The sequence below is a fragment of the Lethenteron reissneri genome, chromosome 27 (genome assembly GCF_015708825.2).
Source record: "Lethenteron reissneri isolate LAM-NWPU_2019-01 chromosome 27, ASM1570882v1, whole genome shotgun sequence".
In the NCBI taxonomy this organism is placed as follows: domain Eukaryota; kingdom Metazoa; phylum Chordata; class Hyperoartia; order Petromyzontiformes; family Petromyzontidae; genus Lethenteron; species Lethenteron reissneri.
Genome location: NC_083805.1, coordinates 1036877 through 1050861, shown reverse-complemented (window position 1 = coordinate 1050861; position 13985 = coordinate 1036877). Strand labels below are relative to the sequence as shown.

At 55.5% G+C, this 13985-nt stretch overlaps 1 protein-coding gene across 1 annotated transcript in view; it reads left to right on the top strand.

The window, feature by feature from the left end:
* LOC133348304 (collagen alpha-1(I) chain-like) overlaps positions 1-13768 on the top strand; it is a 29602-nt gene extending 15834 nt beyond the window's left edge. The window contains exons 2-3 of the mRNA XM_061561041.1: positions 11528-12013; positions 13650-13768. Of these exons, the coding sequence (XP_061417025.1) occupies positions 11566-12013; positions 13650-13705 (504 nt within the window). The 5' untranslated portion in view covers positions 11528-11565 and the 3' untranslated portion in view covers positions 13706-13768. The remainder of the gene's footprint in view (positions 1-11527; positions 12014-13649) is intronic.
* Positions 13769-13985: the final 217 nt, after the last annotated feature.

Below are 13985 nucleotides of genomic sequence, written 5' to 3'. Positions count from 1 at the left end.
GGTGAAGTATGTAGGGGTTAGGTGAAGTATGTAGGGGTTAGGTGAAGTATGTAGGGGTTAGGTGAAGTATGTAGGGGTTAGGTGAAGTATGGTCAAACTAAATCCCCCGTGGAATACGACACGTCGCGGAGATTGACGCCTTCATCCAGCAGCGGATTTGTCCCGGGATGTAAATCAAAAACGACGCGCAGCAGTGGCTGGGTCTGGTCCGATATGCGATGCTTCCCATATTCATGAGCGTCGCGGCGTGGCCAAACACTGCATTCGTTAAACACCGAAGTGGTCGGGCCAGGTGCACGGCATGGCGAGAGGCAAGTGCTGCCTGGCCCGTGCAGGGACAGTCGCAGTAACGGCGTGGCAGCCAAGGAGTGGGACCGCGTCCCAGAGGACGTCTAGCGAGGAGATGGAGGGATGAAATCAGCTCGCGTGCACGAGCGATACGAACGATTCGCATGGTAGGATCGTGAGAGGTTGTGTGTATGTTGAACTTATTTCGCGCCGTACGTAGCCAACCGTGCTCTGCGGGGAAGGACACCTAAATACAAAGAGCAGTTATTAACAAATGGGTTTTCAATTCAGATTATATTCCAAGTGTGCATAGCTCCAGTGGCTTCCTAATAACGGAATAAAAAGAGTTATGGTTTCATGAGGCCCGTGTCCATCCACCAATGCATTCATCATGGCTAATTGTAACGGATTCGCAAAAGCGTCGCGGCTTTGCGTGGCGATGAGAATTCCGCGCTGCGTCGCGAGCCTTGGCAACGCCACCGCGGCTCCACAGGGCGCAACATCTGCGCCTCAAGCATCCGCGCCTCAAGCATCCGTGCAACCAACTCCCGACTCCCACTCGGCGACCCGGGGACTTTTGTAAGCCAGCTATCTCCCACTCACAGCTGCGGTGCTCTGCCACGTCCGTCTGCCTATCTCAGAAAGATGCCATCCCAGACTCCCCACTTGCAGCGCCACCTCTAGCCCAGCTCTCCCAATCACTGCCCTCATCCTGCCCACCGGGTCGTCTCACTCTCTTCTTCACCGCATGCTATCCCGACACATCCGGCGTACAGCTGCAGGCTGGCTCTGTCTCCCGGGTCTCTTCTTTTCACAGCCAGTGAAGTTCTGCAAGAATCGGTTTTAACCTTACTGGCAATGCAACAGTTGTGTTAAGATGTTCAAACACCACACAGAAACCTTTTGCAAGAAACCCTGTCTGCATTAACCACACGGCACTTGCGTTTGGCGGTTTAACATCTTAACACAAAACCCGTCTTATTGACAGAAAGGGTAAACCCAATTCTTATATTTTGATACTGGCAAGAGAGGTCCCATATTGAATGAAGCTTTCTTCGTCAGACCTCCCGTTTGCGGCTCGCGATCTTTCCCAGGTCTCCCCGGAGCTTGAGCTTCACGCCCGACCGGATTGTGAGAACGCCTCCAACTTGTTCCGTAAAACTCAGCCTCCAGCGTGCGTCCAATAACCGGGCGAGTTCCGATTCCTTTCGTGTCCGACTCAAATCCGCACCTTGAGACTCAACATTAGCCTGCGTGAGTCACGTGTTCCCCTAATCACGTTAAGTGAGGAGCGGTGGTGTAGCGGTTAGCGCTACGCTGCGCTATGAACCTGGCGACCCTGGTTCGATTCCCGCATACGGCCAACACCAGTGACGATTATCTGAACCGCTCCTGGGCCTCCTCTAGGTCGACTCGGCCTCAAATGAGTACCTGGTGCGGTGTGTAAATATCGCCACTGGGGAGACAAAGGCGGTCGGGCGTGGTGCTGGCCACCCACCCTCTCGTGCGCCGTTCCGGCCTTCATAGGTGCTTCTCGCTAACAGCACTTGCCCCTACAGCCTGTTAAGGCTACACGGGGGGATCTTTGGTGGCGCGGTGGTTAGCGCTGCGCTGCGCACCCGACTTCTCTGACTTCGATTCCAACTCGCGGCCAACACCGGTAACGATTATCTGAACCGGTCGTGGACCTCCTCTAGGTCGGCTCGGCCTCAAATGAGTACCTGATGCGATGCATAAACATTTATACTTGGGGTAACAAAGGCGGCCGGGCGTGATGTTAGCCACCTACCCCCTCGTGTGCCGTGCCGGCCTTCATGGGTGCTCCTCGCTAACAGCACTTGCCCCTACAGTCTGTTCCAGGCGACACGGGGGATCTTGGGGGGAGGTGGGGGTCTTTGTCATTGTCTGTGCCCGTGCCGAGTGGCCACTGGTGGATGGATCCGCGTGTCCCGAGCTCGCGAGTGACCGCTGGAGCGTGTCCGCGTGCCGGGCGCGCGCACGCACGCGCACGCACGCGCGTGGCGGGTCTCGTGGTCTAATTCTGGGGCGGGAATTTCTGTGGGAGGGAGCGCGCGTGGGGATCGGGGCGCGCGTTCTTGGCACGAGAGGGTTCTTGGCGTCCACGCGCACGCACGCTCGCATGTGTGTGTGTCTACACATCTATGTCTGTGTGTCGTGTGCGTGTGATTGTGTGTGCTTGGAGTGTCTGGGTGTGTGTGGAGTGTGGGTGTCTATGGACCTGGCGACCAGAGTTCGATTCCAGCTCAAGGCCACCAACACCAGTGACGATTATTTGAACCGGTCTTGGGCCTCCCCTCGGTCGACTCGGCCTCAAATAAGTACCTGTTGTGGTGTGTAAACATCGCTACTGGGGAGACAAAGACGGTCGGGAGTGGTGCTGGCCATCCACATACCTTGTGTACCGTTCCGGCCAGCATAGGTGGTCGCCAACAGCACTTGTCCCAACAGTGTTCAATTCTATACGGGGGATCTTTGTCTTTGTGTGTGGGTGCACGTATTTTGAGTGTGTGTATGAGTGCGTGTGTTTGGAGTGTGTGTTTGGAGTGTGCGTATGAGTGTGTGTGTTTGGAGTGTGTGTTTGGAGTGCGTGTTTGGAGTGTGTGTGTTTGGAGTGCGTGTATGAGTGCGTGTTTTTGGAGTGTGTGTATGAGTGTGTTTGTTTGGAGTGTGTGTATGAGTGCGTGTGTTTGGAGTGTGCGTATGAGTGTGTGTGTTTGGAGTGTGTGTATGAGTGAGTGTGTTTGGAGTGTGCGTATGAGTGTGTGTGTTTGGAGTGCGTGTATGAGTGCGTGTTTTTGGAGTGTGTGTATGAGTGTGTTTGTTTGGAGTGTGTGTATGAGTGCGTGTGTTTGGAGTGTGTGTATGAGTGCGTGTGTTTGGAGTGTGTGTTTGGAGTGTGTGTGTTTGGAGTGTGTGTATGAGTGCGTGTTTGGAGTGTGCGTATGAGTGTGTTTGTTTGGAGTGTGTGTATGAGTGCGTGTGTTTGGAGTGTGTGTATGAGTGTGTTTGTTTGGAGTGTGTGTATGAGTGCGTGTGTTTGGAGTGTGTGTGTTTGGAGTGTGTGTTTGGAGTGCGTATGAGTGTATGTGTTTGGAGTGTGTGTGTTTGGAGTGTGTGTATGAGTGTGTGTGTTTGGAGTGTATGTGTTTGGAGTGTGTGTGAGAGCGTGTGTTTGGAGTGTGTGTATGAGTGTGTGTGTTTGGAGTGTGTGTCCTTGGAGTGTGTGTATGAGTGTGTGTATGAGTGCGTGTGTTTGGAGTGTGTGTGTTTGGAGTGTGTGTATGAGTGCGTGTGTTTGGAGTGTGTGTGTTTGGAGTGTGTGTGTTTGGAGGGTATGTGTATGAGTGTGTGTGTTTGGAGTGTGTGTATGAGTGTGTGTGTTTGGAGTGTGTGTAAGAGCGTGTGTTTGGAGTGTGTGTATGAGTGTCTGTGTTTGGAGTGTGTGTCCTTGGAGTGTGTGTATGAGTGTGTGTATGAGTGCGTGTGTTTGGAGTGTGTGTGTTTGGAGTGTGTGTATGAGTGTGTGTGTTTGGAGTGTGTGTGTTTGGAGTGTATGTGTATGAGTGTGTGTGTTTGGAGTGTGTGTATGAGTGTGTGTATGAGTGTGTGTGTTTGGAGTGTATGTGTATGAGTGCGTGTGTTTGGAGTGTGTGTATGAGTGTGTGTTTGGAGTGTGTGTGTGTTTGGAGTGTGTGTGTTTGGAGTGTGTGTATGAGTGCATGTGTACTGGAGGTGCTCCTCGTGAATTTGCAGTCTGCACCAGTTATCCCCTGGTTGCCATGGAGCGTTGCCCAGGTAACCAGGAGGCAGCCAGTCGAGGCGCGAGTCTCTGCTGCTGATGCTGCGAGCGCGTGGGAGCCACTAACATCACTATCACCACTAACATCACCATCACCACTAACATCACCACCACTAACATCACTATCACCACTAACATCACTATCACCACTAACATCACCATCACCACTAACATCACCATCACCAATAACATCACCACCACCACCACTAACATCACCACCACTAACATCACCACCACTAACATCACCACCACCACTAACATCACCACCACCACTAACATCACCACCACCACTAACATCACTATCACCACTAACATCACCATCACCACTAACATCGCCATCACCACTAACATCACCATCACCACTAACATCACCACTAACATCACCATCACCACTAACATCACCATCACCACTAACATCACCACTAACATCACCATCACCACTAACATCACCACCACCACTAACATCACCACCACCACTAACATCACCATCACCACTAACATCACCATCACCACTAACATCACCATCACCACTAACATCACCATCACCACTAACATCACCATCACCACTAACATCACCATCACCACTAACATCACCACCACCACTAACATCACCATCACCACTAACATCACCATTATCACTAACACCACCATCACCATCATCACCACTAACGAACATCACCACCACCGAAAATATCCACATAATCGCGAACATCACAATCTCTCATCATCGTCGTCATTGCGATAATCACCACCATCATCACCCGAATATTACCATCAACATCACCGCAAACATCCCTACGACCATTAACCTAACATCACAATTACTACCGCGACTCACGACAGGGCTTTCACTTGTACCATAGTAATCGCTCGGGCGATGAAAATAAACTTCCATTATCACCACGACTATCACCAAAACCATTACCACCACCACCAGCAGCACCCATCACCGCTGTTAACCAGCAGTGTTTAAACACCTCTACCAACCACTACAGTCACTGTCACCACTTATATCGGCATCATCATTGTCATCAGCAACAGTGTGCATCGTTGGTGAGATTTTTGCTGTCGAGGGGAAAACAATGAGCTCATTGGGGGCCGCTTCAGCGCCTCTCCGCCTCGAGTTGAGCCCTTCCGGTGAGGATCATCCTCGAGTGAGCCCCGGGGGAGTCCCAAGCCGGGCACTCATGAGGCTGAGCCGCGCGGTGTCCGAGTCGTCATCTCGCGGTGTCAGTGTCTTCATCTCGCGGTGTCAGTGTCTTCATCTCGTGGTGTCAGTGTCTTTATCTCGCGGTGTCAGTGTCTTCATCTCGCGGTGTCAGTGTCTTCATCTCGCGGTGTCAGTGTCGTCATCTCGCGGTGTCTTCATCTCGCGGTGTCAGTGTCGTCATCTCGCGGTGTCAGTGTCGTCATCTCGCGGTGTCAGTGTCTTCATCTCGCGGTGTCAGTGTCGTCATCTCGCGGTGTCAGTGTCTTCATCTCGCGGTGTCAGTGTCTTCATCTCGCGGTGTCAGTGTCTTCATCTCGCGGTGTCAGTGTCTTCATCTCGTGGTGTCAGTGTCTTCATCTCGCGGTGTCAGTGTCTTCATCTCGCGGTGTCAGTGTCTTCGTCTCGCGGTGTCAGTGTCTTCATCTCGCGGTGTCAGTGTCTTCATCTCGTGGTGTCAGTGTCGTCATCTCGCGGTGTCAGTGTCTTCATCTCGCGGTGTCAGTGTCTTCATCTCGTGGTGTCAGTGTCGTCATCTCGCGGTGTCAGTGTCGTCATCTCGCGGTGTCAGTGTCTTCATCTCGCGGTGTCAGTGTCTTCATCTCGTGGTGTCAGTGTCTTCATCTCGCGGTGTCAGTGTCTTCATCTCGCGGTGTCTTCATCTCGCGGTGTCAGTGTCTTCATCTCGCGGTGTCAGTGTCTTCATCTCGCGGTGTCAGTGTCTTCATCTCGCGGTGTCAGTGTCGTCATCTCGCGGTGTCAGTGTCGTCATCTCGCGGTGTCAGTGTCTTCATCTCGCGGTGTCAGTGTCTTCATCTCGCGGTGTCAGTGTCGTCATCTCGCGGTGTCAGTGTCTTCATCTCGCGGTGTCAGTGTCTTCATCTCGCGGTGTCAGTGTCTTCATCTCGCGGTGTCAGTGTCTTCATCTCGCGGTGTCAGTGTCTTCATCTCGCGGTGTCAGTGTCTTCATCTCGCGGTGTCAATGTCTTCATCTCGCGGTGTCAGTGTCTTCATCTCGCGGTGTCAGTGTCGTCATCTCGCGGTGTCTGTGTCTTCATCTCGCGGTGTCAGTGTCTTCATCTCGCGGTGTCAGTGTCTTCATCTCGCGGTGTCAGTGTCGTCATCTCGCGGTGTCAGTGTCTTCATCTCGCGGTGTCAGTGTCTTCATCTCGTGGTGTCAGTGTCTTCATCTCGTGGTGTCAGTGTCTTCATCTCGCGGTGTCAGTGTCTTCATCTCGTGGTGTCAGTGTCTTCATCTCGCGGTGTCAGTGTCTTCATCTCGCGGTGTCAGTGTCGTCATCTCGCGGTGTCAGTGTCTTCATCTCGCGGTGTCAGTGTCTTCATCTCGCGGTGTCTTCATCTCGCGGTGTCAGTGTCGTCATCTCGCGGTGTCAGTGTCTTCATCTCGCGGTGTCAGTGTCTTCATCTCGCGGTGTCAGTGTCGTCATCTCGCGGTGTCAGTGTCTTCATCTCGCGGTGTCAGTGTCTTCATCTCATGGTGTCAGTGTCTTCATCTCGTGGTGTCAGTGTCTTATCTCGCGGTGTCCGTGTCTTCATCTCGCGGTGTCAGTGTCTTCATCTCGTGGTGTCAGTGTCTTCATCTCGCGGTTTCAGTGTCGTCATCTCGCGGTGTCCGTGTCTTCATCTCGCGGTGTCAATGTCTTCATCTCGCGGTGTCAGTGTCTTCATTTCGCGGTTTCAGTGTCGTCATCTCGCGGTGTCCGTGTCTTCATCTCGCGGTGTCAGTGTCTTCATCTCGCGGTGTCAGTGTCTTCATCTCGCGGTGTCATGTCGTCATCTCGCGGTGTCCGTGTCTTCATCTCGTGGTGTCAGTGTCTTCATCTCGCGGTGTCAGTGTCTTCATCTCGCGGTGTCAGTGTCTTCATCTCGCGGTGTCAGTGTCTTCATCTCGCGGTGTCAGTGTCGTCATCTCGTGGTGTCAGGGTCTTCATCTCGCGGTGTCAGTGTCGTCATCTCGCGGTGTCAGTGTCGTCATCTCGCGGTGTCAGTGTCGTCATCTCGCGGTGTCCGTGTCTTCATCTCGTGGTGTCAGTGACTTCATCTCGCGGTGTCAGTGTCGTCATCTCGCGGTGTCAGTGTCTTCATCTCGCGGTGTCAGTGTCGTCATCTCGCGGTGTCAGTGTCGTCATCTCGCGGTGTCAGTGTCTTCATCTCGCGGTGTCAGTGTCGTCATCACGCGGTGTCAGTGTCTTCATCTCGCGGTGTCAGTGTCTTCATCTCGCGGTGTCAGTGTCGTCATCTCGCGGTGTCCGTGTCTTCATCTCGCGGTGTCAGTGTCTTCATCTCGCGGTGTCAGTGTCGTCATCTCGCGGTGTCCGTGTCTTCATCTCTTGGTGTCAGAGACTTCATCTCGCGGTGTCAGTGTCTTCATCTCGCGGTGTCAGTGTCTTCATCTCGCGGTGTCAGTGTCGTCATCTCGCGGTGTCCGTGTCTTCATCTCGTGGTGTCAGTGTCTTCATCTCGCGGTGTCAGTGTCGTCATCTCGCGGTGTCAGTGTCGTCATCTCGCGGTGTCAGTGTCGTCATCTCGCGGTGTCCGTGTCTTCATCTCGTGGTGTCAGTGTCTTCATCTCGCGGTGTCAGTGTCTTCATCTCGCGGTGTCCGTGTCTTCATCTCGCGGTGTCAGTGTCGTCATCTCGCGGTGTCAGTGTCGTCATCTCGCGGTGTCAGTGTCTTCATCTCGCGGTGTCTTCATCTCGCGGTGTCAGTGTCTTCATCTCGCGGTGTCAGTGTCTTCATCTCGCGGTGTCAGTGTCTTCATCTCGCGGTGTCAGTGTCTTCATCTCGCGGTGTCAGTGTCTTCATCTCGCGGTGTCCGTGTCGTCATCTCGCGGTGTCTTCATCTCGCGGTGTCAGTGTCGTCATCTCGCGGTGTCAGTGTCTTCATCTCGCGGTGTCAGTGTCTTCATCTCGCGGTGTCTTCATCTCGCGGTGTCTGAGTCGTCATCTCGCGGTGTCAGTGTCGTCATCTCGCGGTGTCTTCATCTCGCGGTGTCAGTGTCGTCATCTCGCGGTGTCAGTGTCTTCATCTCGTGGTGTCAGTGTCTTCATCTCGCGGTGTCCGTGTCGTCATCTCGCGGTGTCAGTGTCGTCATCTCGCGGTGTCTTCATCTCGCGGTGTCAGTGTCGTCATCTCGCGGTGTCAGTGTCTTCATCTCGTGGTGTCAGTGTCTTCATCTCGCGGTGTCAGTGTCTTCATCTCGCGGTGTCAGTGTCGTCATCTCGCGGTGTCAGTGTCTTCATCTCGCGGTGTCAGTGTCTTCATCTCGCGGTGTCAGTGTCGTCATCTCGCGGTGTCAGTGTCTTCATCTCGCGGTGTCAGTGTCTTCATCTCGCGTGTCAGTGTCTTCATCTCGTGGTGTCAGTGTCTTATCTCGCGGTGTCCGTGTCTTCATCTCGCGGTGTCAGTGTCTTCATCTCGTGGTGCAGTGTCTTCATCTCGTGTGTCAGTGTCTTTCATCGCGTGGTGTGCAGTGTCTTCATCTCGCGGTGTCAGTGTCTTCATCTCGTGGTGTCAGTGTCTTCATCTCGTGGTGTCAGTGTCTTCATCTCGCGGTGTCAGTGTCTTCATCTCGCGGTGTCAGTGTCGTCATCTCGCGGTGTCAGTGTCTTCATCTCGCGGTGTCAGTGTCGTCATCTCGCGGTGTCAGTGTCTTCATCTCGCGGTGTCAGTGTCTTCATCTCGCGGTGTCAGTGTCTTCATCTCGCGGTGTCAGTGTCTTCATCTCGCGGTGTCAGTGTCTTCATCTCGCGGTGTCAGTGTCTCATCTCGCGGTGTCAGTGTCTTCATCTCGCGGTGTCAGTGTCTTCATCTCGCGGTGTCAGTGTCGTCATCTCGCGGTGTCCGTGTCTTCATCTCGCGGTGTCCGTGTCTTCATCTCGTGGTGTCAGTGTCTTCATCTCGCGGTGTCAGTGTCGTCATCTCGTGTGTCCAGTGTCTTCATCTCGCGGTGTTCCGTGTCGTCATCTCGCGGTGTCAGTGTCTTCATCTCGTGGTGTCAGTGTCTTCATCTCGCGGTGTCCGTGTCGTCATCTCGCGGTGTCAGTGTCGTCATCTCGCGGTGTCCGTGTCGTCATCTCGCGGTGTCCGTGTCGTCATCTCGTGGTGTCAGTGTCTTCATCTCGCGGTGTCAGTGTCTTCATCTCGCGGTTTCATTGTCGTCATCTCGCGGTGTCAGTGTCGTCATCTCGCGGTGTCAGTGGTCTTCAATCTCGCGGTTTCAGTGTCGTCATCTCGCGGTGTCAGTGTCGTCATCTCGCGGTGTCCGTGTCGTCATCTCGCGGTGTCAGTGTCGTCATCTCGCGGTGTCAGTGTCTTCATCTCGCGGTGTCAGTGTCGTCATCTCGCGGTGTCAGTGTCTTCATCTCGCGGTGTCAGTGTCGTCATCTCGCGGTGTCAGTGTCGTCATCTCGCGGTGTCCGTGTCTTCATCTCGTGGTGTCAGTGTCTTCATCTCGCGGTGTCAAGTGTCTTCATCTCGCGGTGTCTTCATCTCGCGGTGTCAGTGTCCTTCATCCTCGCGGTGTCAGTGTCTTCCTCTCGCGGTGTCAGTGTCTTCATCTCGCGGTGTCAGTGTCTTCATCTCGCGGTGGTCAGTGTCTTCATCTCGCGGTGTCAGTGTCTTCATCTCGTGGTGTCAGTGTCTTCATCTCGCGGTGTCCGTGTCGTTCATCTCGCGGTGTCTTCATCTCGCGGTGTCAGTGTCGTCATCTCGCGGTGTCAGTGTCTTCATCTCGCGGTGTCAGTGTCTTCATCTCGCGGTGTCTTCATCTCGCGGTGTCTGAGTCGTCATCTCGCGGTGTCCGTGTCTTCATCTCGCGGTGTCAGTGTCGTCATCTCGCGGGTGTCTTCATCTCGCGGTGTCAGTGTCGTCATCTCGCGGTGTCAGTGTCTTCATCTCGTGGTGTCAGTGTCTTCATCTCGCGGTGTCCGTGTCGTCATCTCGCGGTGTCTTCATCTCGCGGTGTCAGTGTCTTCACTCGCGGTGTCAGTGTCTTCATCTCGCGGTGTCAGTGTCTTCATCTCGCGGTGTCAGTGTCTCATCTCGCGGTGTCAGTGTCTTCATCTCGCGGTGTCCGAGTCTTCATCTCGCGGTGTCTCTGCATTCTTGAGCTGACAGATGATCAGGCAATGAAAGGACATCAATAGGGTATTGGTTATTACATGTATATATGCGGAGCTTTCAATTGTCAGCCCCTTGTATGCATGGTGGATTTTCTCCGGCTACAATTCCTGCGTCCACACGAAGCCAGACGTTCATCATCCAGAATGGAAATGGCCAATCATTGCCCCGTAGCAGGTAGCCTCTTGAGTAAAAAAAACAAGTCTGGGTAAATAAGGACATTCTCATACCTGGAAACCCCTTATCAGTGCCTAACTTGTTACAGACCAATTCAGACCGTATTGATCAACCCGTGCTCTTATAAATCTCAACGTTTATCACATCACAGGGAAGAAACACAAATAGAGGGTGTTTTGCCCGTATTGCAACGTCTGTGCGCCATATGGCCCTGAAAACTCAATTCCCCTGTAAAAGAATACGGCTAAACCGTAACGGGTTGCCAGAGTATGCATTCTTCCCAATATGACAGAATCGGTCCATGGCTCGTGGGGGGCTCATGGCTCGTGGGGGCTCTGGTCGCGCGAGGTTCGCGTTCTGCCGGCGCCCCTGGCGGAAGCGCGGCGGTGGCGGCGGTGAGACGCCGACACGGCGCGTCTCATCGAAGACGCTGCACAGACACCGCTGGACACTTGCGCGCACGCACACGGAGGCGTCTGTGTACACAGTCTATATAGACTGTATGTGAATATATATAGACTGTATATACACAGTCACCAATCCATGCCCATCGCCCAAAATTCCCTCCGTCTCAGCGACGTGCCCTGCCTAAAAGCCCGTTCACGTCCCTTCAATGCGGTGGCCTCAGTCGCACGTCTCGTGCCCTCTGCTCGCCCTCCCTATGCTGTCTCTCAGCGCGCAAATCTCGGCCCAGTCCCCTCGCACGTTGCGTGTTCGATTTGGTTCCGTTGTCATCAGATGCCCCCCCCCGCCCCCACAACAACATTCAGCCATTAGCTGCCACGACTTCGCGAAATTCGGCTCCCCATTCGAGAGGGGCGCACGAGGCTGGCCGCTCATGACTCCCCGAGCCATCATCTCGTGTGCGTTGCGGCTGCCTTCTCTTTGACAGCTTGAGACGGACGGGACCGTGACTGGGGCTCGACGGTGATGACGACGACGACGACGAAGAAGGGGGTCAAAGTTGCCCCGGCTGCCACCCCGATGCTGGGCCCCACGCAGCCCTGCACCCGTGCCCGGGTGTCGAACCTCGCGAATCCGCGCCCGGCGGCCGCCGCGGCCTCGTGCGGTGCCGCACCTCCTCCTGCTTCTCCTGCTCCTGTCCCGGGCGCCAGGGGCGGGCAGGGCCATGCCGCCCTCGCAGCCCCAACAGAGGGCCCACCCCCCTCCATCCCTCGTGGGCCACGTGGCGCCCCCTTCGTGGCGACCTCTCAAGGCCCCCGGCACGGCAATACCTCACCTGGTGAGGGCCCCCGCACCGGGTGGGGGGGCGAGGGGGGCCGCGGTCGGGGCCCCCCTGACCAAGGGGATGAAGGCGTCCCGCTCGGCTCAGGCCATCGGCAGTCTCCTCCTGATGCCCACGTCGGTGCTGCCCAAGGTGAGGGCTACCGGGCCGCGTGCATCATCATCATCACCATCATCAACCACAACAACGACCACAACAACAACAACCACCACAACAACGATTACACAACAATCACAACAATGACCAACAACCACAACAACAACAGCCTGCGCTCGGCCACTGTGTCCAAGCGAACGACGGTATATCTCTGAGTTCTCGTGTAGACGAAGCACCACGCACGAGGATGCTTCAGTTGGAGAAGTTTTAAGTCGCCCGCACACCGACCCCGGCTCGTGTGTGCCGGGGTTTGGTCAAACGTGCCCGACCCGCCGCCTTCAGTCAGCAGTGGATGAAGCTTGACGTGGCAAAGCGCGTCAATGACGAGCGGATCGGACGCGTGTAACGCCCTCGTGGACCGCATCTGCGAGCACCCAAACCCGAACTCTCCCCTCGTGCCTCCATGCCGTGCGTGCTGCATTCTCTCGCAAACAAACATCTTCCGCAAATACTCTCGCATTTTCGAAACACAGCTCACGAAAAAAAATGTCGCAAAATAACTTCTCTGTTGTTACAAAGCGCCGTCTCATCTCTCACAGCATCTCTCTCGCCACACAAAACAAAACGCCTCGCTAGACCCCTCATTACCCAACGCCGCGACATCGCAAATACACATCAACAGACTCGAGGCGAGGCTCACTCACGACCAGCAGCCGGGTCTGATGATACTCGAGGAGGGGGGGGGGGGGTGCAGGTATCAGCGAGGTATGTGCGCACCGCATTCCTCGCCGCAGTGCCGCATGAAGCCCGCTTATCTGATCCCGGGGCCCCGCTGCCAGTTGGAGAGGGGCCCCAGTTGGAGAGGCGACCGCTCCCGGAGGTTGTGGACGGGCGAGCAACTGGCGGGGTCTCCACCTCTCCCAGGTGATCGATTCGTTCATTTAGAGAGGGGCGTTTGGTTTGCGCTAGAGCCCAGGCAGGCGCAGGAGTTGGTCCCGAGACCGCCGCCGCCAGCCCACCGCTCCGCGCTGCTTTTGGCAGTCGCAGCCTCGCTCGCCGTGACTCATCCTCGGCCAGGCACAGCGGCCGCAGGTCCGGGGCTTTCCACTGGAGTCGGCAGCGCCGGCTGCCCGCAGGCCCAGGCCGGTTCGGAACCTGCTGGACCAGGGACGCGGTCACGGGCCCGCAACGTGGGCCCCGCGGATTATGGGCGCGCCCACGAGGGGGTCGCGGCTGCACCGTGCGGCCACGGCCGTGAAGCGTTCCGCCTTGGCCAATCGTCGGTCGCGTGCTGCGCGTCGTAACGGATCCGCTCGTAACCTGCGTCAATATCAAATCGATTCAAGGCGGCTCGAGATGAGTGGAGAGCGCGGTTCTTACTCTGTGGTTTACACACAGACGCGGGTGGCACTCACCTGTACAGGTAAGGGTGGCCGCGCTCACCACTCAACTCCTGCTCACCACACTGCACTCACCACTCAACTCCTGATCACCGCACCGCGCTCACCACTCAACTCCTGATCACCACACCACACTCACCACTCAACTCCTGATCACCGCTCCGTTCATCATTCCGTTCTCGTCATCACACCGTGCTCGCCACGCTGCACTCACCACTCAACACCTGCTCACCACACGGCGCTCACCACACCCACACCGAATCTCACCCCAGGCACGGAGCAAGAGCGAGGAGAACTTGCTGACAACAGCAGTCGCTCTTGTTGCTGATGGTGCGATGGGAGGTGATGGTGGTGCTGCTGGCTGGTGGCGGTGGTGCCGAGGTGATCCCTGGGCCCGAGAGAGACACTCACCGAGAGATCGAGGGCGCCAGAGCCAAGGCAGCCGTCGGTAAGCACCGTGACACCGCTCCCCCACCTAACTTTAGAGTCGATAATAAAGAGACACAATAAATAAACACGTGTATTGTATATGCTAAAACTTCACACACGTGCGGGACGGCCCCCGGCACGGGGTCCCTGGGCATGTGGCGGACCCGAGGCCGGGCCGT